Source organism: Microcaecilia unicolor, chromosome 1 (assembly GCF_901765095.1).
Source record: "Microcaecilia unicolor chromosome 1, aMicUni1.1, whole genome shotgun sequence".
Taxonomy (NCBI): Eukaryota; Metazoa; Chordata; class Amphibia; order Gymnophiona; family Siphonopidae; genus Microcaecilia; species Microcaecilia unicolor.
Genome location: NC_044031.1, coordinates 24,514,873 through 24,540,719, shown reverse-complemented (window position 1 = coordinate 24,540,719; position 25,847 = coordinate 24,514,873). Strand labels below are relative to the sequence as shown.

The following is a 25,847-nucleotide window of genomic DNA, read 5'->3' as shown; positions in this document are numbered from 1 at the left end:
GAGGAGTAAGATAAGGAGCAAAGACTCAAAAGAAAATACAATTACACGGGCCAACAACACACCGAGATCGCTATTTAACTGGTTATGGGCCTTCCTCAGAGTAAAAGATGCCGCGGGCCACGACGACCCCACCCAATATAGCCCGATGTTGGCATATGCCCACAACATAATGCAGGCATACAGGGATTATGAGGGATACAGATGGCTTAAATATGATGAGGAATATAGAGACAGGATGGACGGGGACCCTGCATTAGGGTGGGGATGGAAAGATGCGGACCTTTGGATGTTCACTATGACAAACAAAGGGTCAGCAGCAGGCACCCAAGGTAGATCCTTTCGGCCTGGGGGGTTACATGGAGCGGGGAGAGCAGCTGGCTCCCAAGAAGGAATTTGCTGGAGATTCAACAGAGCCACATGTACTTTACCGAGCTGTAAATTCAAGCATGCTTGTGCCTCGTGCGGAGCACCACACCCTTCCAGCAAATGCAATAAGAAAGCCCCCGACAGAACCTCCGCCCAAATATGACATACATAACAGGGTAAAAGCTCCTTTCCCGGTTAACCTAGCTGCCATGCGGCCTTGGTTAGCGCTATACCCGCGCAGGAAGGAAGCAGTTTCTATCGAACAGGGTTTTGCACACGGATTTAGAATTCCATACTACGGCACACAACAGGGGAGAATTGCTAGGAACTCCCCCTCAGTAATGCGCTTGCGACTGGAAGCCAGGTCGCGCATTACTAAGGAATTAAGCTTAGGGAGAGTGGCGGGCCCTTTCCGCTATCAGCCTTTCGAAAAGTTCATAGTCTCCCCGTTAGCAATCATTCCCAAGAAAAAGCCAGGGAAATGCAGACTGATTCACAATTTATCATATCCGGCGGGCGGATCAGTTAACGATTTCCTTCCCCCCGAGGCTAGCTCAGTACAATACGCCACTTTTGACATGGCAGTACAACTACTGAGGCGAGCAGGACAGGGAGCACTCATGGCCAAAGCGGACATCGAGTCGGCATTCCGGCTATTACTGGTACACCCAGACAATTTCCCCATACTAGGTTTTAAGTTTGAGGGGCAATACTATTACGATAGGTGCATGCCCATGGGTTGTTCGGTGTCCTGCTCTATATTCGAACACTTCAGCACATTCTTGCATTGGGTAGTCGAAAGAGCCTCGGGGAGAAAGAACATCATACATTACCTAGACGACTTCTTGTTTGTAGGAACGGCAGCCAGTCCAGCTTGCCAGTGCACACTTACCCGGTTCCGGGAGATAACAAAATCATTCGGTATCCCTTTAGCGAAAGAGAAAACATGTGAGCCAACTACACGTTTACAGTTCCTGGGCATTGAGCTGGATTCCCACAGCATGGTATCTCGAATCCCCGTGGATAAGATTGAAAAGCTGAAAACACTGGTAGCAGGAGCCTTGAGTAAAGAAAAGGTCACCCTGCGCGAAATGCAATCACTGGTTGGCAGCCTCAATTTTGCGTGCAGAGTTATCATTATGGGTCGGACGTTCCTGCGCCGGCTATCCAGCTCAATGTCAACAGTGCGTAAGCCTTCACACCATATTAGGATGACAAGGGCCATGAAAGCCGACCTCAGAGTGTGGAATGTGTTCCTGAGAGATTTCAATGGCAGAGTAGTTTGGCTAGACCAGCAGCGTAGCCAGACCTACCATTTTGGGCGGGCCCCGCATTAACCTGGGGTGGCCGTTCCCAACCCCACCCCTACACAGTAATTTTAAAATATTCCCTCCCCGCCCGCATTTTCTTCTGTCGCCCTCGGCCTACCTGAGCAGCGCTTTCTCCCTTCGCCATCTCCTCGTCCTCCCTCTCTTCTGACGGCTCTCCCCGCGTGGTCTGTTTATTTTTAGTCCTTGAAGCGCTGTTCTCCCTCCAGCCAGCACCGCACCGGCGATTCCGATAGCCTTCTGCCAGCGTGCATCGTCGGGGGCGGGGCCTCTCCTTAGGCGCGTCCTGAGAGGCCCCGCCCCCAATGGCGAACGCTGGCAGAAGGCTATCGGAATCGCCGGTGCAGTGCTGGCTGGAGGGAGAACGGCGCTTCAAGGACTAAAAATAAACAGACCACGCGGACGGGAAGAGGCAGGAAAAGATGGCGCCTCATTTGGGTAAGGGTTGGGGCTTATTAGGGTGGGCGCTGGGCGGGCCTGAAGGAAAAGTGGCTGGGCCTGGGCTAGACGCCCCGATATCCAATACCGACTTGCAGCTGTATACTGATGCAGCCGGCAGCATCGGCTTTGGGATCTACTTCCAGGGGGAATGGTGCGCGGACGTGTGGCCGCCGAGCTGGAAAAGAACAGCACATTACTAGAAATATCACATTCCTGGAGCTATTCCCGATAGTAGTAGCAGTTGCTATTTGGAGAGCGAAACTAAGGAACAAGAGGGTAGTTTTTTGGTCGGATAACAGGGCAGTAGTAGACATAACAAACAGGCAAAATGCGCGATGTCCTTGAGCTGTTGACTTGGCGCGCGAGCTAGTCATGCTGTGCATATTCAATAATATATTGTTGCACGCGCGGCATGTGCCCGGCGCAAGCAACCCAATTGCTGACGCTCTTTCTCGTTCTAAGTGGGAAGAGTTCCGGAAACTGGACCCACAAGCCGCGACGAATGGAGAGCCTGTGCCCAGCTACCTATGGAGGTTCGGTGCCCCGAGGCCTGGCAATTGCTGAAACAATCCCTGGCACCGCGAACACGGGCAACTTACACAGCGGGCTACCGGAGAGTCAGTTCCTTCCTGTACACGCGGGGATGGCAAGAAGGACCGGTGTCAGACAACGCGATCGCGGACTACATAATACACGCAAAACAAGTGGGAGGGTCCCACAGCTCTGTATCCAGACATCTGACCGCATTCTCATTTTTCACAAAGATTGTGGGATGGGGGCGACCCAAGAAACAGGTTTCTAGCCAAAAAATTATTAGAAGGTTGCGCTAGACCGGACGAGAGACTACCAATCACGCACGACCTGTTGATGGAAATCTGGCATGCACTACAGTCAGTGTGCACTTCAGAATTCGAGACTCGGCTTTTCCGAGCAGCATTTACACTGGCCTTCTTTGGGGCATTGAGGGTATGCGAATTGGTAGCTCCATCCAAAAAGAAATCCGCAAACAGAAACGGGCCTTTTTTTACTAGTATCATATATTTTTCCTTGTCAGCAGCAGCAGACAAATCCAGAGACTTGTAGATTATGACCAGTGGTGTGCTGGAGCCAGCTCATAAGCCATTTGTTAGTTTTTAAATAACATAGGCAGCCGAGAGACCTCGGTTTACAATTTTTAACATTACACGAGATACAATCATGACAAGACACAAGGTATTTAATTTATGGCATAACTCGGCCGCAGCTTTATTTAGATACAAACATCTTAACCATGTGTATACCCAAGCCGCAAAAAAACACAACGAAAACGGAAGATGTACAGAAAGACCAAACTAAAATCACAAATGTAAAAAAGCCAATATCATTTATTAAGACCCTACACGGTCCGTGTTTCGGCCAGAAAGGCCTTCTTCAGAAGTTCACTCAAATCAAGACAGATCCAAGGGTTTTCAGCCTGCAACTGCTTCTCTGCATGCGGCCCACTTGATGAACGAGTGCCCAACAATCCACACAGTTGGAGACCCTGCAATATAGAATAATGTGTATATTATATAGCACTCAGGGGGTCCCGCTTACAAGGGCGCCTTATCTCTTATGTATCCCTTGTAAGTGTCAGACTTCCATCTACCTAGTTTTTGAATGGATGGTGGTGGGAAACCTAAGGCCGCCGCACATGTGGCGGCTCCTATCCTAAAGGAATGCGTTCCAAAGCTCTTTGGGTCGCGCCCCGCCTTCAGCAAGCATTTGCACAATATCGCGGAGAATTGGAATAGGGTCAGTGGGGATCTATCCTGGTGTACTAACAAAGCTTTGCAGCCTGAGGGCCTCATCGCTAGATACTTTCTGACATTTTCTACGGGACATGTCTGTAATGCATTTACCCGGGTTAAGGTAACTGACTGCCCCCTGCCGAGTTGGTCCTTCTTTGATCTGTATATTACAATCCGTAGTGTATTGTCTGAGAACTTGACCCCATCTAGCTGAAGGCCCTCTACGCCCCCCCCGTTGTTCAGGCCCGCCGAGAGACTGGGCCAGGCCCGGGACAAGGCCGCCCCCAGGCCCCCGGCCCTGCCCCCACTGCCACCCCCTGAGGGGGGCCCGGCGCCACAGTCCCACCCACCTCTGCCACCGGGCCGGGCCCCTTCCACCCGAACCCCCGCCAGCAGAAGTGCTGTCTTCTGACTCCGGCATGCACAGCCCACACAGACGCGCTCCTCTCAGCTGATCTTCGCTGTACTCTGCAGGGCTGATGTGCGTCTGACGTCATGCACGTGCACAGATGCCCTTCAGAGTACAGCGAAGATCAGCTGAGAGGAGCACGTCTGTGTGGGCTGCGTACGCCGGAGTCAGAAGACAGCACTTCTGCTGGCGGGGGTTCGGGTGGAAGGGGCCCGGTGGCAGTGGCAGGTGGGACTGCGGCGCCGGGCCCCCCTTGGAGGCCCAGGCCCCGGGAATTTTGTCCCCCCTGTCCCGTCCCCCCCCTCTTGGCGGCTCTGCCCTTGTTTGGTACTGTCTATCTAGTTAAAAGAGCTTTTGCAGCAGTTCCTAGGTTTGCTTGCTTTGTTTTGAGTGTATGGCAATGATGGCTGCATGGGGGGAGTGGAAACAGAGATTAACCAATGTGCTTCCTTGCTTACAGTAGACTTGATTGGTTCACTTCCACTCCTGTCTAGTAAACGTCTGCTTGCACGGCTGGGGGCAGCGACCTGGGGGGGCGTGGCATTGCGGCGAGGGCTCCTCCACCTCCTAAGGCACTATGCGGCTGTCAGCTGATGATCCCCCTTCCATCAGTGATACGGAGCAATACGGAGGGAGAGCGGCCGGTTAGTCTCCGCCAGTCCACTTAAGCCTTTTGTTTTTACCTCAGCGGGGAAGGTGTTTGAAAATGAACACCTTCCCTGCTGAGGTAAAAAAAAGAAAGGCTTAAGTGGACTGGCGGAGACTAACCGGCCGCTCTCCCTCCCTACTGTTGGCGCCGGTTTCATGATCCCATCAGGAGAGGAGCGGGAGGGCGGGGGGGGGGGGGTTGAGGGGGTTAGTGTGCGCGGGTGGTTCGGGAGGTTGGCAGACAGTCTGGAGCGATTCCTAGGCAGGGGGAGGAGTAGGGTTTCCCTACTCCTCCCCCTGCCTAGGTCGCTGTTTGTTGCTGTGCGTCGGGCTGGTGACTTCAAGCTGGGTGTTGGAGGTGTGCGGGGGACGGCTTCGGACTGTAGGCAGCGGCGACTGTGTTCGGGGTGGTGTGCGTTGTCCGTTTCATCAGTCGAGTGTCAGTGGTCTGCCCTCGACGTCATTACGTTGTGATGCGAGGGCGGGGCACACACTCATAGGGAAAAATTCCGATCTCAACCACCTCGGAAGTTGCAGCTTCATTAGAACGTTGGGGTTGCGAATTATGTGCGGAAGGGGCGTGGCTGAGGGCGGGTCTATGAGTGACAGTGAGTGGTGCATGAGTGACACTGAATGGTGCTGAAAGTCTAGCCTACCAACAATGCAGGGCTTCAGTGTTTCCCTGCCACAGACTGAGCTTCAGAACGTTGGAGGTGAGAATTATTGAGTCTTAATGACTTTTCTGTTAAGCAATGGAAGGGCTGAGGAGCACAATTGTTGTGCCAGACCTGCCAAGTCTCCCGCATTCAGCGGGAGACTCCCGCTTTGGCGGACCCTCCTGCCAAAGCGGAAAAGTCTCCCACTGACACTGAGATGTAATCAGTTTTTCTTACTGCCACTGCTGCTTCTCCCAATGCAGCAGCGACAGAAAAACAAACAAAAAAAGCAAACGCGGGGCTGCAGCAGCCTTCAGGCATGCGCTGTCAGTTCTGCTGGTCCTCTGCCCCCCAGAACTCGAAGTTGACGTCAGTGAGGGCAGAGGGCCAGCGGAGCCGACAGCGCATGCCTGAAGGCTGCTGCGACCCCGCGTTTGCTTTTTTGTTTTGTCGCGGTTGCTGCACAGAGCAGAGGCTGCGTTGTGGAGGGAGACCGTCGGGATGAAAAGTTGAAGCCAATGGTTGGTCTCCGTTTCTCCTTCAACAAAGTAAGCAAATGGTACCCTCTGAGCTGCTGCATCCACGTTGGTAACATTTTTTTTTATTTATCTCACATATATTTTATTGCTGGCTTGTGCAGTATACAGATGTTCACAGAGGAAGTATAATAAGGGAATAACTTTTCATAGAGTAGTAATTTGTTAGAAAGTGTAATCAGTGTATCATCTGGAGGGGTTGGTTATAGGGACATCTTAGCACTGTTACAGTTGTGCAGAGATTTTTTTTTTTTTTTTTGCTCTAAAACAGACATCATGTTATGAGAATCAGGTGTTCAACATTCAGAGTTTCTATTTATTTATTTACTTATTTATATAATTTCTATCCCATATTAAACACGAATTGGGTTGAAACCTGGGAACATTTAACATCTTTTTTTTTTTCCTGTGCATACATCAAAAGAAATTCAAGATGACAAAAGGTTGAGTGGGCGGAGTCATCAGTGGGTGGAGCCAATGCAGAGTAGGCGTGTACTAAAATCTCCCTCTCAAAAATCGGGACACCTTGGCAACTCTGTTGTGCTATTCTTAGGGCATCAGTTGGCCTTAATCCAGGCCTGAGGTGATGAAACATGTACAGTGATTTATCAAGGTGTGCATCGTGAGATTTGTGATCTCTCTCCTTCCCTTCAGGAGGGTCCCAAGGTGCCCTTCACTAGTCCCAGGTCAGCCCAGAGTCCTGACCACTGTTCCCTACAGAGTGGGTGGGAGTCCTCCAAGCAGTGGTGTGCTGGAGCAGGCTCTCGAGAGCCGTTTGTTAAGTTTTTAAGAATTTTGGGAGCCGGTTCTCCATGGCTACTTTAACAAATGGATCCCAAAATGTGGGCTTGGGCCCCTCCTGAATTCTCTTTTACTTTGCTGGCGAGAGAGAGCCCCCTGTTAACAATTTACCAGCACACCCCTGCCTCCAAGTGCATCCTTACCAGTGTGGGGTGGTGTTTCAATATTGTGTTTTCAATTGCTGGGGGACAGGCAGCTTTCCCTGGAGTCCTGTGGAGCTTGTTGGTCTAATAACGACCAGCAGGACTATAGGTGGAGGACTCCAGCTCAGTTTAGAGGGAACAGTGGTCCTGACTGCAGTATCCAAGATTAGAAAGCTGCAGTAGTATTTGCAGAGAGATTTTTCCCTTTCTCTCTGCTTTTTCTATTTGCAGGATTTACATATGAATTGGGGGGGGGGGGGGGGAGGGGACTCTTTCTCTGGCTCAGCCTTTGAGAAAGAAAAACTGGGATTTGGGGTTGAACCACCCCCACCATTCTGCCCAATCAGCACTAAAAGGGGGTAGAACCAAGTGGGTCAAAGACTCCACCACTTCTTAGGCACCCATTGATGACATCACCATATTATCAATGGGTGCCTAAGAAGTGGTGGAGTTTCTTTGTTCCTTTAAAGTACAGAAATTTCCTGCTCCAAATCTCAGTTTCCTTCTGCCCTTCTCTCCCTCTCTCCCCAGTGCTGAAAGAGACAATCCCACAGCAGCTGAAGAAAACGTCTCTCCAGTTCATTTCTAATCCTGCAAAAGAGAAAAATGTCTGCAGGAGCTTCTGCTCAGGTAGGAAACTGGCCCCAGCCTTTTGCCTTCTCTCTGCAAACCCTGCTGCAGCTTTCTAACTTGAGACACTGCACGGTCCAGAGAACCCTGAGCAGTCCTGGAGCTGAGGAAAGGCACTTTGAGATCCTCCAGTGGGGGGTGTGAGAGAGATCAGGAATCCCTGAAAGGGAGTTCTGTATCCCAGGTTGAATGTCTAATTGTTATAATCCTGCTCTAAGATTGTGTATTGCTTGATGGAATTATATATAAACTAGTAAAAAAGGCCCGTTTCTCTCAGAAATGAAACGGGCGCTAGCCAGGTTTTCCTCGGAGTGTATGTTTGAGAAAGAGTGTGTGTGAGAGATGGAATGTGTGTGTCAGGGACAGAATGAGAGACAGACAGAGTGTGTTTGTGTGAGAGAGAGAGTATGTGTGAGTGACAGAGTGTCTGTGTGTGTGTGTGAGACTGTGTGTGAGAGAGAGGGTCAGAGAGATATGGACTGTGTGTGTGTGTCGGAGTGAGTGTATGTGAGAGGCGGAGAGTGAATGAGTGACTGGTCTCTGTACCCCCCTCACCCCCTCCCTCTCCACTGCCCCCCTGCAGCATGTGCAGCGACCCTCTTCTCCCCCTGCCCCCCCCATGTCCAGTGACCCTCCTCTCCCCCTGTAGCCACGCATGTGCAGCGTCTCTCATCTCTCCCCTGCCCCCCCTGCAGCCACCCATGTCCAGCGACCCTTCCCCTGCTGCCGTTGCATCTTCCCATGTCCACCAACCCTCCTCTCACCCTATGTCCAGCGATCCTCCTCTCCCCTGCTCCCCCTGAAGCCACCCATGTCCAGGTACCCTTCACGACCCCTGCAGCATCTCCCCTGCCCCCCCTGCAGCCACCCATGTCCAGTGATCCTCCTCTCCCCCTGCCCCCAGCATGTGCAGCAACCCTCCTCTCCACCTGCAGCCACCCATGTACAGCGATCCTCCTTTCTCCTGTCCCCCTGCAGCCACCCATGTTCTGTGAACCTCCTCTCCCCCTGCCCCCCCTGTAGCCACCCATGTCCAGCGACCCACCTCTCTCCCCTGGCCCCTCTGCAGTCAGTTATGTCCAGCGACCCTCCTCTCCCCCTCCACGCCTCTCATGTCTCCCCTGCTCCCCCCTGCTGCCTCCTATCTGGTCTCAGGTCCCCCTTCCCACCTCCATCTTCCCTGGCCCCGCTGCAGCCATCCATGTCCTGCGACCCTCCTCTCCCCCTGCCCCCCCTGCAGCCACCCATGTCTAGTGACCTTCCCCTCCTCATGCCCCCCTCCAGTCACCCATGTCCAGTGTCCTTTCCCTTCCCCCCATGCCCCCCTCGGCGCATCACCCAAGCCCCTCCCCCCCCGGGCACATCGACACCCCCCCCCCTCGCCACCCGCAGCCGCCAATAGTACCGCTGTCCGGCAGCTGCTGCTTCTCCTACTGAACAGCAGCGGCCGCTATGAAAAGAAATAATTCCGAAAATGTTTTTTTCACCTGCAACGCAGCACCATAGACAGCCTTCTGGCATTGGCTGACGTCTCTGCAGCCGCTCCTCCTCTCCCCTCTTACATCGCTGCGCTCCTCCAGGGTCTTCCTCCAGGGGCAGTGATGTGGAGGGAAGAGGAGGAGCGGCTGTAGAGACGTCAGCCAATGCCAGATGGCTGTCTACGGTGCCGCGTTGCAGGTTTAAAATCATTTTTGGGTTTATTTATTTTTGTAGCAGCAGCTGCCGGACAGCGGTACTATTGGCGGCTGCGGGTGGCAAGGGGGGGTGTCGATGTGCTTGTGGGGGAGGGGCTAGGGTGATGTGTGGGGGGGGTACTGTTGGCGGCTGCGGGTGGCGAGGGGGGGTGTCGATGTGCTTGTGGGGGAGGGGCTTGGGTGATGTGTGGGGGGGGTACTATTGGCGGCTGCGGGTGGCGAGGGGGGGTGTCGATGTGCTTGTGGGGGAGGGGCTAGGGTGATGTGTGGGGGGGGTACTATTGGCGGCTGCGGGTGGCGAGGGGGGGGTGTCGATGTGCTTGTGGGGGAGGGGCTTGGGTGATGTGTGGGGGGGTACTATTGGCGGCTGCGGGTGGCGAGGGGGGTGTCGATGTGCTTGTGGGGGAGGGGCTAGGGTGATGTGTGGGGGGGGTACTATTGGCGGCTGCGGGTGGCAAGGGGGGGTGTCGATGTGCTTGTGGGGGAGGGGCTAGGGTGATGTGTGGGGGGGTACTATTGGCGGCTGCGGGTGGCGAGGGGGGGTGTCGATGTGCTTGTGGGGGAGGGGCTTGGGTGATGTGTGGGGGGGTACTATTGGCGGCTGCGGGTGGCGAGGGGGGTGTCTGTGCTTGTGGGGGAGGGGCTTGGGTGATGTGTGTGGGGGGGTACTATTGGCGGCTGCGGGTGGCGAGGGGGGGTGTCTGTGCTTGTGGGGGAGGGGCTTGGGTGATGTGTGGGGGGGGTACTATTGGCGGCTGCGGGTGGCGAGGGGGGGTGTCTGTGCTTGTGGGGGAGGGGCTTGGGTGATGTGTGGGGGGGTATTATTGGCGGCTGCGGGTGGCGAGGGGGGGTGTCTGTGCTTGTGGGGGAGGGGCTTGGGTGATGTGTGGGGGGGGGTACTATTGGCGGCTGCGGGTGGCGAGGGGGGGTGTCTGTGCTTGTGGGGGAGGGGCTTGGGTGATGTGTGGAGGGGTACTATTGGCGGCTGTGGGTGGCGAGGGGGGGTGTCTGTGCTTGTGGGGGAGGGGCTTGGGTGATGTGTGGGGGGGTACTATTGGCGGCTGCGGGTGGCGAGGGGGGGTGTCTGTGCTTGTGGGGGAGGGGCTTGGGTGATGTGTGTGGGGGGGTACTATTGGCGGCTGCGGGTGGCGAGGGGGGGTGTCTGCTTGTGGGGGAGGGGCTTGGGTGATGTGGGTGGGGGGGTACTATTGGGAGCTGCGGGTGGCGAGGAGGTGTCTGTGCTTGTGGGGGAGGGGCTTGGGTGATGTGTGAGGGGGTACTATTGGCGGCTGCGGGTGGCGAGGGGGGGTGTCTGTGCTTGTGGGGGAGGGGCTTGGGTGATGTGTGGGGGGGGTACTGCGGGTGGCGAGGGGGGGTGTCTGTGCTTGTGGGGGAGGGGCTTGGGTGATGTGTGAGGGGGGTACTATTGGCGGCTGCGGGTGGCGAGGGGGGGTGTCTGTGCTTGTGGGGGAGGGGCTTGGGTGATGTGTGTGGGGGGGGTACTATTGGCGGCTGCGGGTGGCGAGGGGGGGTGTCTGTGCTTGTGGGGGAGGGGCTTGGGTGATGTGCGGGGGGGTGGGGGCGGGGGCACTGTCAGTTGTTTCCTAGACAGGGGGAGGAGTACTCCTCCCCCTGCCTGGGTTTCGTTTTTTTTTTTTTTTAAGGGCAGTTGGTGTGCGTGGCTGGTTCGGGACAGCGACAGCCAGTCTTGGTTTTGGGTTTTTTTTGTTTGTTTGCGTGCCACTTCATTGGAGTCCTTCACCAGTGAGGGCTGTATGACGTCAGTGTTATCTACTGCAAGTAGCAGACCACCTCCAGCGGAAGCCACGGTTCCAGGCAGCGCCAGAACGTTGGAGGTGAGAATTATTATATAGGATAACTGTCCCCCAGCAGTGGGTGATCTGAAACATAGCCCTGTTCTGAACAGTTCTGGGAGTATGTGTTATGTTGTGATTGTGAATTATAAACCACCAGCAAACGTTTTTCTGCCTCAATGAACATGAGCTGCAGAAGATGCTGAGCCAGTTCCTGGTTTGTATCTCAGATGCAGGTGACATTTGAGGACATCGCTGTCAATTTCTCCCAGGAGGAGTGGGAGTATTTAAATGAAGGGCAGAAAGAGCTTTACAGGGAGGTGATGAAGGAGAATTATCAGACCTTGATCTCACTGGGTAAGAGATAGTTTTGTATTTTTATTATGAGTATTCAGGTATCTTTATAAAGACCTTTTGGTATGATTTGTTGAGAAAGTGAGCGAGTGCTGCAGTGACCACTTTATATCCTCTCTGCAGCAGGGGCGTATCTGCGTGGGGCCACAGGGGCCTGGGCCCCTGCAGATTTCACCCTTGACCCCCCCCTACCGCTGTCAACCCTCCCCTGCTGCCGTTGTTTACTTTTGCTGGCGGGGGACCCCAACCCCCGCCAGCCGACCCGACGGCTTTAAAGTTCTTCTTCGGCCTCAGTGGCCGTGCTGTAGTTGATAGCTGTTCAATCCGGTTCGGAGTCTGACGTCCCAGCACGTTGTCCTGCACGTTCAACTACAGCACGACCACGGAGGCCGAAGAAGAACTTTAAAGACGTCGGGTCGGCTGGCGGGGGTTAGGGTCCCCCGCCAGCTGAAGAAATATCTTTAAACTAAGGCGGCAAGCGGACCTCGGCTGGCGGGGGGGGGGGGGGTCCCCCGCCAGCAAAGGTAAGCAACGGCAGTGGGGGAGGGTTGGCGGCGGGGGGGAGGAGGGTGGAGAGTCGTTGGTGGGGGGATCTGGCAATGGCGGCGGCGGGGGGGTGTCGTTGGGGGGGTCTAAAATGTGCCCCCTCGCTCTGGCCCCCCCTACCGCTGGAGTCCAGATATGCCCCTGCTCTGCAGTGCACATGGTGGGGGTTAGTGCTTGGAGGCGAGAATAGTGTTCAGCTGATTTGGAAGTTAAGAGCACCAGGGGATGAGGAACTGACTGCATCAGGTACCGCATTCAATTCAAGCTTCTCCTCCTTACCTACAAATGCACCCGGTCAGCGGCTCCTCACTACCTCTCTACCCTCATCTCTCCCTATGTTCCCGCCCGTAACCTCCGCTCACATGACATCCCTCCTTTCAGTACCCTTCTCCACCACTGCCAACTCCAGGCTCCGCTCATTCTGCCTTGCCTCACCCTATGCCTGGAACAATCTTCCTCAACCCCTACGCCAAGCCCCCTCCCTACCCATCTTCAAATCTCTGCTTAAAACTCACCTCTTCAATGCTGCTTTCGGCACCTAACCGTCCGTGAAATATAGTATGCCCCCCAATCTATCTGCCCTATCAGATTGACTCTACACTTGTCTCTTAGATTGTACACTTGTCCTTTAGATTGTAAGCTCGATCTGCAGCCCCTCCTTACCTCTCTACCCTCATCTCCCCTTACGTTCCTACCCGTAACCTCCGCTCTCAAGACAAATCCCTCCTTTCAGTACCCTTCTCCACCACCGCCAACTCCAGGCTCCGCCCTTTCTGCCTCGCCTCACCCCACGCGTGGAACAAACTCCCCGAGCCCATACGCCAGGCCCCCTCCCTGCCCATCTTCAAATCTCTGCTTAAAGCCCACCTCTTCAACGTCGCCTTCGGCACCTAACCTCTACACCTCTACCCAGGAAATCTAGACTGCCCCAACTTGACATTTCGTTCTTTAGATTGTAAGCTCCTTTGAGCAGGGACCGTCCTTCTTTTGTTTATTTTGTACAGCGCTGCGTAACCCTAGTAGCGCTCTAGAAATGTTAAGTAGTAGTAGTAGTATAATGGCTGGGTGGCTTGAGTACAGTGCTGAAATCAGCTTTTTCTGTGTCCGGGGCAGGTATTCAGAATTACAGCCTCATCTCTTGACTTTCTAGTAGCTGCTCCAATACAACATTCTCTGTTTTTTTTATGCCAGAGGTATAACTGTCTCTCTACAGTAATGCCTACAGCATAACACCTTCCTCGCTTTCTCCTCTCTTTCAGAACATCCTTGTTTCTCTTCCCCTCCACTCCTTCCCCTGCATCTCCCTTTTAACTCCACAATGGACTGCTCACCCCAGTGTTTCTTTCCTCTAAGGATCGAGTTGATGTGAGCAAAAATGTTTCTTCACAAGCAAAGGACTGAGTTGATGTAAGCACAAATTTTCCATTACATTACCCTGTGAGTACTTCTTTACAGATGTGAACACAGAGTTACACATACACACATATATATATATAACCCTCACAGGGAGGTTAGAAAGAATTCTATGAGGCATGTTTTCCCTATTTGTTCACTTGTAGTTTCTGTGATAAACACAGGTTTGCCCTACCCCAAGGAAGCCGCCAGAGGGCGCTCTTCTACAAGAAACTGGGAAAATGCCATGATAGAGCCAGTAAAGGGAGCTCCGAGGGAATATCTGGGTTATACCCTGAAGGGACAGCTAGAGGGCGCTCATGTCATAGGATCAGCTTTTCCCTATGGAGGCCACCAGGTGGAGCTATCGAAGTGGGGGAGGGAAAGGTAGAGAAGGAGAGTTCTAGACTGAGACCTGACTGGAACCAAGTGGGCAGGGTCTAAAGAGGTGGGGAGGGTTATTGATCACCTCATAAATTCCTTTCTCTCAGTGGAGAGAGGGAGGAGGAGAAGCCAGATGCCTAGTGCAGTGGCGTTCCTGGGGGGGGGGGGGCGGTCCGCCCCGGGTGCACGCCACTGGGGGGGGGGCCGTGCGCGCCTGTCCGTCATTCGTTCCATGCTCCCTCTGCCCCGGAACAGTTCCTGTTCCGGGGCAGAGGGAGCATGGAACGAACGACGGGGGGGGGGGGGGGGGGGGGTCGCGCTGCATCTGGGGGGGGGGGGGGCTGCACCCAGGGGGCGGGGCGCATCGGCGATCCGCCCCGGGTGTCAGCCCCCTAGGAACGCCACTGGCCTAGTGTTTGCTGCAAATGCCCTGATGTTATAAGGCGGTTGGAGCTGATAATTGGCTAAGTAGTGGGAGCAGTGTCCTAAGAGACTGAGCACACATTAAGGAACCTCTTGGAGAGGTGTTCTGGACTGTGTTAAAGGGCCAAGCGCACAATGAAGGTTAGGAATTGTGTGACTAAAGCCTAAGCCAAATAGAATTTTTAATTCTAAGAAGCATTGGAGTTGCTGTGGTTGTTTGACAATGAAACCGGTTATCATTTACAAAGAGGGCTGGAACCTGAGAGCCAGACCGTGGAGTAAAGCTTCCCACCCACGTGGTACTTGGAAGGAAGCTAAGCAGGATCAGCCCTGGCCGGTTCCTGGAAGGGTGACCCAGTTACGTTTCATTATATGTTTATAGCTACTCTGAATTTGATTCAGCTACTGGATGTTTAGGGCAGCTTAGAGGGAACATTGCTCTCCCTTCATAAGCATCAATCTTTAAAAAAAGGGGAGGGGGGGGTACAGTAGGAGAACTTTAAAGGAACTTCTCTTTCACAGTCTACCAGCTGCCTCCCCAAGTACCTCCGTCCAACTGGATCTAAAGATGCATGCAGCTTTCACAGCGCGCTGCATGACGAGGATGAAAAAGTTAAAGATTGCGGCTGGGCTGGCGGGGGGTTGGGGTATCCCGCCAGCTGAAGCAATATTTTAAAAAGCCGGAGGAAGCGGACCTCGGGGTAGGTGACGGCGGTAGGCGGGGGAGGGAGGGAGTGTTAACGGTGGTAGGGGGGGGGGTTGACGGCGGTAGGGGGGAGCTATAATGTGCCCCCTCACTCTAGCCCCTGCCCCCCCTACCGCCGAACCTCAGATACGCCCCTGTTACCAAATAATATGTTTATTCACATAAAAAATGATGTAATTCTCATAAAAAATGACCCGACACGGCCGTGTTTCGGCCCAAAGGCCTGCCTCAGAGGTCTTTAAAACCTCAGAGAGTGTGACTTGAAATATGTACTCCAAGGAAAATGATAAAACAGAATTCTCTTGGGTCTCCTCTCTTTTAAAAAAGTTTTTTTTTTTTAAAAACGGAACAGGCTTGTGAAAAAGTCTTTTATTGCAGAGCATGCTGTGGTCCGGCTGAGTGAAGGGCCATGAGGCAGAGGGTAGATCATCACAGCAGTCATCGGGTGGGGGAGGGGAGAAGAGTAGATCTGCAGCAGAGGAGAGAGTCTGTTTCTGAGGGGAGCAGCTCCTGCTTTTATACTGTTAGATTTCAGAGAAACATGATTGCATGTCCTGAGCATTTGCTTCCTGGTTGCACTGAGGAAGCAAATGCTCAGGACATGCAATCATGTTTCTCTGAAAACTAACATTATGTACACTGTACACACTCCAGAGAATAATGAAGCAAAAAAAAAAAATCAAAATAATACATGCCAAAATAATACAACATATTAAAACAGTACTCTGGAAATATATGAAGGTATTTTAACACTTGGTTCTCTTGGTCAGCTCTAGCTTCCCAGTCCAGCTTCTTCCAGTTGGCCTGTAGCAGTAATATAACAAATCCTAAGATTACAGGAGGACCTTGCGAGACTGGGAGAATGGGCGTGCAAGTGGCAGATGAAGTTCAATGTTGACAAGTGCAAAGTGATGCATGTGGGTAAGAGGAACCCGAATTATAGCTACGTCTTGCAAGGTTCCACGTTAGGAGTTACGGATCAAGAAAGGGATCTGGGTGTCGTCGTCGATGATACGCTGAAACCTTCTGCTCAGTGTGCTGCTGCGGCTAGGAAAGCGAATAGAATGTTGGGTGTTATTAGGAAGGGTATGGAGTCCAGGTGTGCGGATGTTATAATGCCGTTGTATCGCTCCATGGTGCGACCGCACCTGGAGTATTGTGTTCAGTACTGGTCTCCGTATCTCAAAAAAGATATAGTAGAATTGGAAAAGGTACAGCGAAGGGCGACGAAAATGATAGTGGGGATGGGACGACTTTCCTATGAAGAGAGGCTGAGAAGGCTAGGGCTTTTCAGCTTGGAGAAGAGACGGCTGAGGGGAGATATGATAGAAGTGTATAAAATAATGAGTGGAATGGATCGGGTGGATGTGAAGCGACTGTTCACGCTATCCAAAAATACTAGGACTAGAGGGCATGAGTTGAAGCTACAGTGTGGTAAATTTAAAACGAATCCGAGAAAATTTTTCTTCACCCAACGTGTAATTAGACTCTGGAATTCATTGCCGGAGAACGTGGTACGGGCGGTTAGCTTGACGGAGTTTAAAAAGGGGTTAGATAGATTCCTAAAGGACAAGTCCATAGACCGCTATTAAATGGACTTGGAAAAATTCCGCATTTTTAGGTATAACTTGTCTGGAATGTTTTTACGTTTGGGGAGCGTGCCAGGTGCCCTTGACCTGGATTGGCCACTGTCGGTGACAGGATGCTGGGCTAGATGGACCTTTGGTCTTTCCCAGTATGGCACTACTTATGTACTTATGTACTTATGTACTGGCAGCCATGAAATGTCTTTAATAGGTTGCCGAATGGCCAGCAGGCTTTAGCTCTGCTAGCCTTTGTCTTTTGTTTGTTTTGTTACATTTGTACCCCACACTTTCCCACTCATGGTAGGCTCAATGTGGCAGGCAATGGAGGGTTAAGTGACTTGCCCAGAGTCACAAGGAGCTGCCTGTGCCGGGAATCAAACTCACTTCCTCAGTTCCCCAGGACCAAAGTCCACCACCCTAACCACTAGGCCACTCCGTCTTGCAGTTGAGTTACCAACATTAGGAACAGCTAATACAGATAACACATATTATCTGCAATAGCTGTCCCCAAGGATTAGAGCAGCAGGCTGAGAATCAGGGAAGCCAAATCCCACTGTCACTCCTCGAGATCTTGGACAAATCACTTAAACCTCCATTGCCCCAGGTACAAAACTTAAGGGGGCATTTATTTATTTATTTTATTTGTTACATTTGTACCCCACATTTTCCCACCTATTTGCAGGCTCAATGTGGCTTACATAGTACCGTAATGGCATTCGCCAATTCGGTTGGTAACAAATACAGGTTATGCTGTGGTCTAATGAGGTAGGTGTGTATCAGGTAACACGATGGTCGAAGGGAATGTATATTGTCCAGTAAGATCATTGGTTATGCTGTGTTGCTGGGTGTAGGGATTTCTGGTGGATCGGTGGGGTAAGCTTTTTTGAAGAGGTTGGTTTTTAGTGATTTCCTGAAGTTTAGATGGTCATGGAGTGTTTTCACAGCTTTTGGGAGTTCATTCCATAGTTGTGCGCTTATGTAGGTGAAGCAGGAGGTGTAGGTTGTTTTGTATTTAAGTCCTTTGCAATTTGGGTAGTGTAGGTTTAGGTATGATCGTGATGATCCGATTCTGTTTCTGGTTGGTAGATCTATGAGGTCTATCATGTATCCTGGGACTACACCGTAGATAATTTTGTGCAGATTTTGAAGATGATCCTTTCTTTGATTGGGAGCCAGTGCAGCTTTTCTCGGAGGGGTTTGGCACTTTCGAATCGTGTTTTACCAAATATCAGCCTGGCTGCTGTGTTTTGGGCGGTCTGGAGTTTTTTTTGTGAGTTGTTCTTTGCATCCCGCGTAGATTCCGTTGCAGTAATCTGCATGGCTTAGGACCATTGATTGTATTTCGAAAAATTTCTCTCGGGAAGAAAGGCTTTAATCGTTTAAGTTTCCACATTGAGTAGATCAATTTCTTTATTACGGAGTTTACTTGGCTCTCAAGGGTAAGGTTGCGGACGATTGTGACTCTGAGTATTTTTAGGCTGTCTGAGGTAGGGAGGGTGTGTCCTGGAGTGTTTATGGTTGTGGGTTTGTACTTGTTATGTTGAGATAAGAGGATGAGGCAGGGTGTTTTTTTCAGTGTTCAGTTTCAGTTGGAATGAATTTGCCCAAGAGTCCATGATGTTCAGGCCGTTATTGATTTCATTGGTTATTTCTGTTAAGTCATGTTTGAAGGGAATGTAGATTGTAACGTCATCTGCATAGCTTGTTATCTGCAGCAGGGCCCATAGGAATAAAATGGGCCCTGTTGCAGATAATTTGAGCTAAGCTTTAGTAAACAGGGGGGTTAGATTGCTAAGTCCTCCAGGGACAGGAAAATACCTACTGTACCTAGTACATAAGTATTGCCACACTGGGACACACCAAATGTCCATCAAGTCCAGCATTCTGTGTCCAACAGTGGCCAATCCAGGTCACAAATACCTGGCAAGATCCCCCAAAAGTTCAATACATCTTATTCTGCTTATCCCAGAAATAAGCAGTGGATTTTCCCCAAGTCATTTTAATAATGGTCTCTGGACTTTTCCTTTAGGAAGCCGTCCAAACATTTTTAAAACTCCGCTAAGCTAACCACCTTTACTACGTTCTCTGGCAACGAATTCCAGAGTTTAATTACACGTTGAGTGAACAAAGATTTTCTCCGATTCGTATTAAATTTACTACTTTGTAACTTCATCGCATGCCCCCTAGTCCTAGTAGTTTTGGAAAGAGTAAACAAACGATTCACGTCTACCCGTTCCACTCCACTCATTATTTTATAGACATCTATCATATCTCCCCTCAGCCGTCTTTTCTCCAAGCTGAAGAGCCCTAGCCACTTCAGCCTTTCCTTGAGCTATTATTGGGAAATGTAGGATCTAAATGCAAATCCAAAATCCAGTACCAGGCACACTGTGAAGTAATTCAAACCATTACCAATGCCATTCAGGAGCTACAGAACAGTTCCAACGTACCATAATATTAACATCCATAAATCACACTACAAGAGCCTAGGAAAAGCTGCCTCCAAAGCTACACCAAAAACATAGCAATGGGCACTAAAATAACAGTACACCTACGGGAAAATGAAACCAAATTTGTACAGATCCTTACCCAGTATACATTAAAGGGTCCTTTTACTAAGGCATGCTAAATAATAAGATGCCCATTATAGTCCTATGAGCATCTTATCATTTAGCGTACCCCAGTAACAAAAAAATTGTGGGAACTACTCGCTGAATTATGGATAGTAACAACCGACATACAGCGGGTGTTGTATACAAATTGTGAAATAGTGAATCAGTCACGGAGGGGAAGAGGACCTCAGACCAGTGACACCTTAATCATTCAGATTATATCAGTAAGGTCCCACATGTGTAACCACTGGTCCTCTGCCAGCCTCCTCCCTAAATCTTTGTTAGTGCGCTGCAAATATGTATCAACATTGAATATCAAAACAATAAAAATATTAGTAACCACAGCTACTTAGCTTGTTGCTGCTCAAACGCGGGGGGGCTCCCCAACGGTCCCGTTTCGCCAACTGGGGCTTCGTCAGGGGAAGAGCGCCCTGCAGCGTCAAACCGTGGTGGAAACCCAGCCAGCCGTTAAAGCCGCACTTTTTCTTGGTCTGAGGTCCTCTTCCCCTCCGTGATTGAGTCACTATTTCACAATTTGTATACGACACCCGCTGTATGTCGGTTGTTACATTTGTAGCCCACATTTTCCCCACAAATTGTAGGCTCAATGTGGCTTACATAGTACCGGAGAGGCATTTGCCGGCTCCGGTGAGAACAAATACAAAGTGATGTAATGGTAGGATAAAGTTCATGTGGCCCAGCCACACTAGGGAATCGTACAACGGAAGAGTTGTGTTATGTCCATTACGTTCTTTAGTTTTGTTGTGTTGCAGAGATCAGGCATTTAGGTTGGATCGGCAGGGTATGCCTTTTTGAATAGGTTAGTTTTTAGTAATTTCCGGAAGTTTAGGTGGTCGTACATCGTTTTCAAGGCTTTTGGTAATGCGTTCCACAGTTGTGTGCTTATGTAGGAAAAACTAGATGCGTAAGTTGTTTTGTATTTAAGTCCTTTGCAGCTTGGGTAGTGCAGATTTAGGTGCATTCGTGTTGATTCTGATGTGTTTCTAGTTGGTAAGTCGATCAAGTCTGTCATGTATCCAGGGGCTTCACCATAGACAATTTTGTGAACCAGGGTGCAGATTTTGAAGGCAATGCGTTCTTTGATTGGGAGCCAGTGTAGTTTTTCGCAGAGGGGCTTTGCGCTTTCATATCGTGTTTTTCCAAATATAAGCCTAGCTGCCGTGTTCTGAGTGGTCTGAAGCTTCTTTAAGGTCTGTTCCTTTCATCCCGCATAAATTCCATTGCAGTAGTCTAAGTGGCTTAGTACCATTGATTGTACCAGGATGCGAAATGTTTCCCACGGGAAGAATGGTTTCAAGCGTTTGAGTTTCCACATTGAGTGAAACATTTTCTTTGTTGTGGATGCCACTTGGCTCTCTAGCGTTAAGTTACGGTCTACTGTAACGCTGAGGATTTTCAGGCTATCTGAGATAGGAAGGGTGTAGTCTGGGGTGCTGATAGTTGTGGGGCTGTCCGCGCTGTGTTGGGATGAGAGGATGAGACAATGTGTTTAGGACCCCTAAATAACCACAAACTAAGGGGCCCGTTTACTAAGGCGTGCCGAAAAATGGCCTGCGGTGGCGTAGGTGCGTGTTTTGGATGCACACAAGTCCATTTTTCAGCACACCTGGAAGAAAAAAGGCCTTTTTTTTTTTTTTGTGGCCGAAAATGGACGTGCGGCAAAATTAAAACCAGTGTGTGTCCATTTTCGTCCTGAGACCGTAAAGCCACCCATTGAGATAGCGGTAAGGTCTCACGCGCTAACCGGGCGGAAATCTTCAGTGCGCCTAAACTACCGATTACCGCCGGGTAAGTGCCACGTGGTAGAAAATAGAAAATATTTTCTACCGTGTGTTTTGGACTTGCATCAAAAATGGAATTACCGCCCGGGGCACGCGGTAGCCGGGCGGTAGTTCCAATTTGATGCGCGTTGGACGCGTGTAGGCGCCTATGCACCTTAGTAAAAGGGCCCCTAAAATTAGAAATATGTAGACAAAAATTACACTGAACCCCCAAGAAGCCAGACTCTGCATACAGTAAACACCAGAAAAACAGTGAGGCATTTCCTCTTGTACTGTGCAAAATATAAAGAAAGTAGATATAAATGTCAAAAACAGACATATTCCAATCTACATTACAAATTAACAAATACAAATAAAAGAAAAATGGAAAAGTAAGATGACACTCCTACCGTTTTATTTGACTAACTTAAAAACATTTTTCAAGTTAGTTTCAGAGGCCAAATGCTCCTTCCTCAGGTTAGGACAATATGCTGCTGTTATGGTATCCTGTCCTGACCTGACCTGAGAAAGGAAGTTTTGGTCTCCGACAGTTAGTCAAAAATGTATTTAAATTAGTCCAACAAAACGTTATCACCTTATTTTAATTCTCTAATCTTCATGAACGTGGCTACCACACTACTTTATCCTAAACTAAAAATAAAATTATTTTTTCTAACTTTGCAGTCTGGCCACTTACTTTTTCTAATGGTGTTGGTCTCAGTTTCTGGTTTCTGCTTTCCTCCATCTCTTCTCAACTCTCTTGCCAGGACTTCCTGTCCATTTGTTATTTTTCTCTCTCTTCCTTTTCCTTTCAGCTTTCTTCAATTTATTTTTCTGCATCGCTGTCCAGATTTAATTCATTCTTACTGTCTAGTCTTCAATTTCCCTCTTTTTTTTTACTGTGTCTACCTGCAGCTTTTCACCTCTTTCTCTCACCCTGGCTCTCCTATTCCATGTCCCCTTATTCCCCTGTCTTTTCCCTAACTCTGTTCTTTCTTTTCACCTTTTTCATCCAGCATCTGCCTTCTCCCCTCTTTCTTTCCCACCTTCTATACAGCGTCTGCCCCCTCTCTCTCCCTTTTCCATCCAGCGTCTCCTCTCTCTCTCTCTCTCTCTACATCCATCGGTATCTGTCTCTCCTCCTTCCATACAAGGGCTGTGGAGTCAGTAAACCAAGCCTTCGACTCCAACTCTGACTTCTCTATTTTTCTATTGTCTGACCGACTAATATTAGGCTTTAAAGTTTTTGTTTTGGGTCTAAAGTACTGGTAAAGTACAAAATGATAAATTAACATATGTTATAATGTAGTAAGTTTTTAATTTGAATCTGGAATCACTCGTACATTTTTACCGATTGCAACCAAATTTGCTTCCAACTCCATAGCTCTGTTCCATACAGCATTTGCCCCCTCTCTCATTTCCATCCAGTGTCTCCCCTTTCTCTTCCACCTTCCATTTTTGTCTCCCTTCTTTGTGTATCTCCTCCTCAACAGCTGCCCTCTTTCTCTCCCTTCTTCCATTCAGTATCTGCCCTCTTGTCTCCCCCCCCTTATAATGCCTGCTCTCTCTCCCCCTCTTTCCATACAGTATCTCCCCTTCAATCACCATCTCCCTTCTCTCTGTCTCTTTCCCCTTTCATACTGCATCTGCCTCCTCTCCTCTTCTCCCCTGGATTGGCTACTGTTGGAAACAGGATGCTGGGCTTGATGGACCTTCGGTCTGTCCCAGTATGGCAATACTTATGTGCTTAGGATTCTGTATGGAATCTTGCTATTTTTTGGGGTTCTACATGGAATGTTGCTACTCTTTGAAATTCTGCATGGAATCTTGTTATTCTTTAGAATTCTAGAATCTTGCTATTCTTTAAGGTTCTACATGGAACGTTGCTATTCTTTGGGGTTCTGCCAGGTACTTGTGACCTGGATTGGCCACTGTTGGAAACAGGATGCCGGGCTTGATGGACCTTCGGTCTGTCCCAGTATGGCAATACTTATGTGCTTAGGATTCTGTATGGAATCTTGATATTCTTTGGGGTTCTACATGGAATGTTGCTACTCTTTGAAATTCTGCATGGAATCTTGTTATTTTTAGAATTCTAGAATCTTGCTACTCTTTAAGGTCCTACATGGAACGTTGCTATTCTTTGGGGTTCTACATGGAATGTTGCTACTCTTTGAAATTCTGCATGGAATCTTGTTATTCTTTAGAATTCTAGAATCTTGCTACTCTTTAAGGTCCTACATGGAACGTTGCTATTCTTTGGGGTTCTGCCAGGTACTTGTGACCTGGATTGGCCACTGTTGGAAACAGGATGCTGGGCTTGATGGACCTTCAGTCTGTCCCAGTATGGCAATACTTATGTGCTTGGGATTCTGTATGGAATCTTGCTATTCTTTGGGGTTCTACATGGAATGTTGCTACTCTTTGAAATTCTGCATGGAATCTTGTTATTTTTAGAATTCTAGAATCTTGCTACTCTTTAAGGTCCTACATGGAACGTTGCTATTCTTTGGGGTTCTGCCAGGTACTTGTGACCTGGATTGGCCACTGTTGGAAACAGGATGCCGGGCTTGATGGACCTTTGGTCTTTCCCAGTATGGCAATACTTACGTGCTTTTCTTTTCAAGCTGTTACAATTTGGAATGCATTTCCTTTATCAATTCGATCTGAGGCTGGCTATATGCCACTGTGTAAAAAACTAAAAACTTTTAAATTTGATAAATTCGGATTTGTTTTCTTTCTATTGTTGTTTCTTGTAGCTCCTCGTGATGTTAAGAGTTCTCTTTTGTGTTAACCGCCATGAACCTCCTGCTGGGACTAGTGCTGTCTACAAGTCTCAGATTAGATTAACTGGATGGACTCGGAGGATGCTCAGTTCCTCAACTGACATCATGTTAACCCTCTTTATTTTAGTTTGTTGTGCGACTTGTGAGATACTGAGTTGATGCTACAGTCCTAGATCCTTCACATTTGAGTGTTGCTGTAAAAACTATCTGTGGATGGTGTCCGGTTCCTGCCCATGTAAAAAAGAGATGATTTTGGTTCTGTATGGTTTTATCTTGACTATAACCTCGTTCCACATTTATTAGACAAGGGGATGGGTGGGAGAAAAGGTTGGGGGGGGGTGGTGGTGTTGTTAATGCGTTTCAGTATTTTTGTTCAATGATGTTGGTGAAACTCTTTATGCCTGAAATTAGTATAAGTCTTCGAATTTGAGGGAATCAGGCTCAAAATGATTTTAGGAACCTTAATGCAGTTTTCTTACTCCAGGAACAGGCTCTCCGACCGTCACCCCTGAGATTATATCCTACATTGAACGAGGGAAAGAGCCGTACATCAGAGATGAGCCGGGATCAGAAGAAAGAGAAACTGGGAAAAGCATTTGCTCAAGTGAGTGCGGTAATAAAGAGGGACTGGGGTAAAACTGCAGAGATGAAGTGTGGAGTTGTAACATTTCTTTGCAAACCTGGCTCGTCTTTATCTGAGCAGGCACAAGATATACACGGTCCTTAGATGGCCGCAAAGATCCATTTTAATAACGGAATCAAATCCACAGTGACAAGTTCCACTGTAGACGGAAGAAATTGAACAGCTTGATATAACTAAGCGCACACTGCCGACTGAATACTGCTGAGGTTTCCCCACTCTTTTAAGAGGTAAATCATCTACCCCACTTCAGAATGTGGAAACTTGAGAACTGTGTAATAGTCCTGTGCAGATGCTGTCTAGCCCGTGTGTTCTCAGTCTCCAGCAGATGGTGCCTGCGCAGTCAGTCAGGTAGGCCCACGGAGGGGAGTCTCGGGGGGGGGGGGGGGGGGGGGGGGGGGGGTGTCTGTTAAATTTGATTTTTTAAATATTGGTTATAGTGGAGGAGTGGCCTAGTGGTTAGAGTGGTGGACTTTGGTCCTGGGGAACTGAGTTCGATTCCCACTTCAGGCACAGGCAGTTCCTTGTGACTCTGGGCAAGTCACTTAACCCTCCATTGCCCCATGTAAGCCGCATTGAGCCTGCCATGAGTGGGAAAGCGCAGGGTACAAATGTAACAAAAATAAAATAGATACTATTGGAGATTCTACATGGAATGTTGCTACTATTGGAGATTCTACATGGAATGTTGCTATTCCACTAGCAACATTCCATGTAGAAGGCTGCGCGGCCACATTGGTGATCTGCAAGGGCCAACTTCTACTTGGAATGTTGCTAGTGGAATAGCAACATTCCATGTAGAATCTCAAATAGTAGCAACAGTGGAGGAGTGGCCTAGTGGTTAGGGTGGTGGAACTGAGGAACTGAGTTTGATTCCCACTTCAGGCACTCCATTGCCCCATGTAAGCCGCATTGAGCCTGCCATGAGTGGGAAAGCGCAGGGTATAAATGTAACAAAAATAAAATAGATACTATTGGAGATTCTAAATGGAATGTTGCTATTCCACTAGCAACATTCCATGCAGAAGCCTGCGCGGCCACATTGGTGATCTGCAAGGGCCAACTTCTACATGGAATGTTGCTACTATTGGAGATTCTACTTGGAATGTTGCTATTCCACTAGCAACATTCCATGTGGAAGCCTGCGCGGCCACATTGGTGATCTGCAAGGGCCGACTTCTAAATGGAATGTTGCTAGTGGAATAGCAACATTCCATGTAGAATCTGAAATAGTAGCAACAGTGGAGGAGTGGCCTAGTGGTTAGGGTGGTGGACTTTGGTCCTGGGGAACTGAGGAACTGAGTTTGATTCCCGGCACAGGCAGCTCCTTGTGACTCTGGGCACGTCACTTAACCCTCCACTGCCCCATGTAAGCCGCATTGAGCCTGCCATGAGTGGGAAA

At 49.8% G+C, this 25,847-nt stretch overlaps 3 protein-coding genes across 3 annotated transcripts in view; 2 read left to right on the top strand and 1 right to left on the bottom strand.

Annotated features, from left to right (window-relative positions):
* Nucleotides 1-25,847, top strand: part of LOC115463370 (gastrula zinc finger protein XlCGF26.1-like) — a 952,960-nt gene that overhangs the window by 138,311 nt on the left and 788,802 nt on the right. The window lies entirely within an intron of this gene.
* The window catches only part of LOC115463343 (oocyte zinc finger protein XlCOF6-like), a 389,691-nt gene that overhangs the window by 238,258 nt on the left and 125,586 nt on the right, over nucleotides 1-25,847 (bottom strand). The gene's annotated exons all lie outside the window — the stretch shown is intronic.
* LOC115463638 (zinc finger protein 664-like) overlaps nucleotides 7,701-25,847 on the top strand; it is a 37,104-nt gene continuing 18,957 nt past the window's right edge. Inside the window, exons 1-3 of the mRNA XM_030194340.1 lie at nucleotides 7,701-7,727; nucleotides 11,466-11,592; nucleotides 24,290-24,409. Coding sequence (XP_030050200.1) covers nucleotides 7,704-7,727; nucleotides 11,466-11,592; nucleotides 24,290-24,409 — 271 coding nt within the window. The 5' untranslated portion in view covers nucleotides 7,701-7,703. The remainder of the gene's footprint in view (nucleotides 7,728-11,465; nucleotides 11,593-24,289; nucleotides 24,410-25,847) is intronic.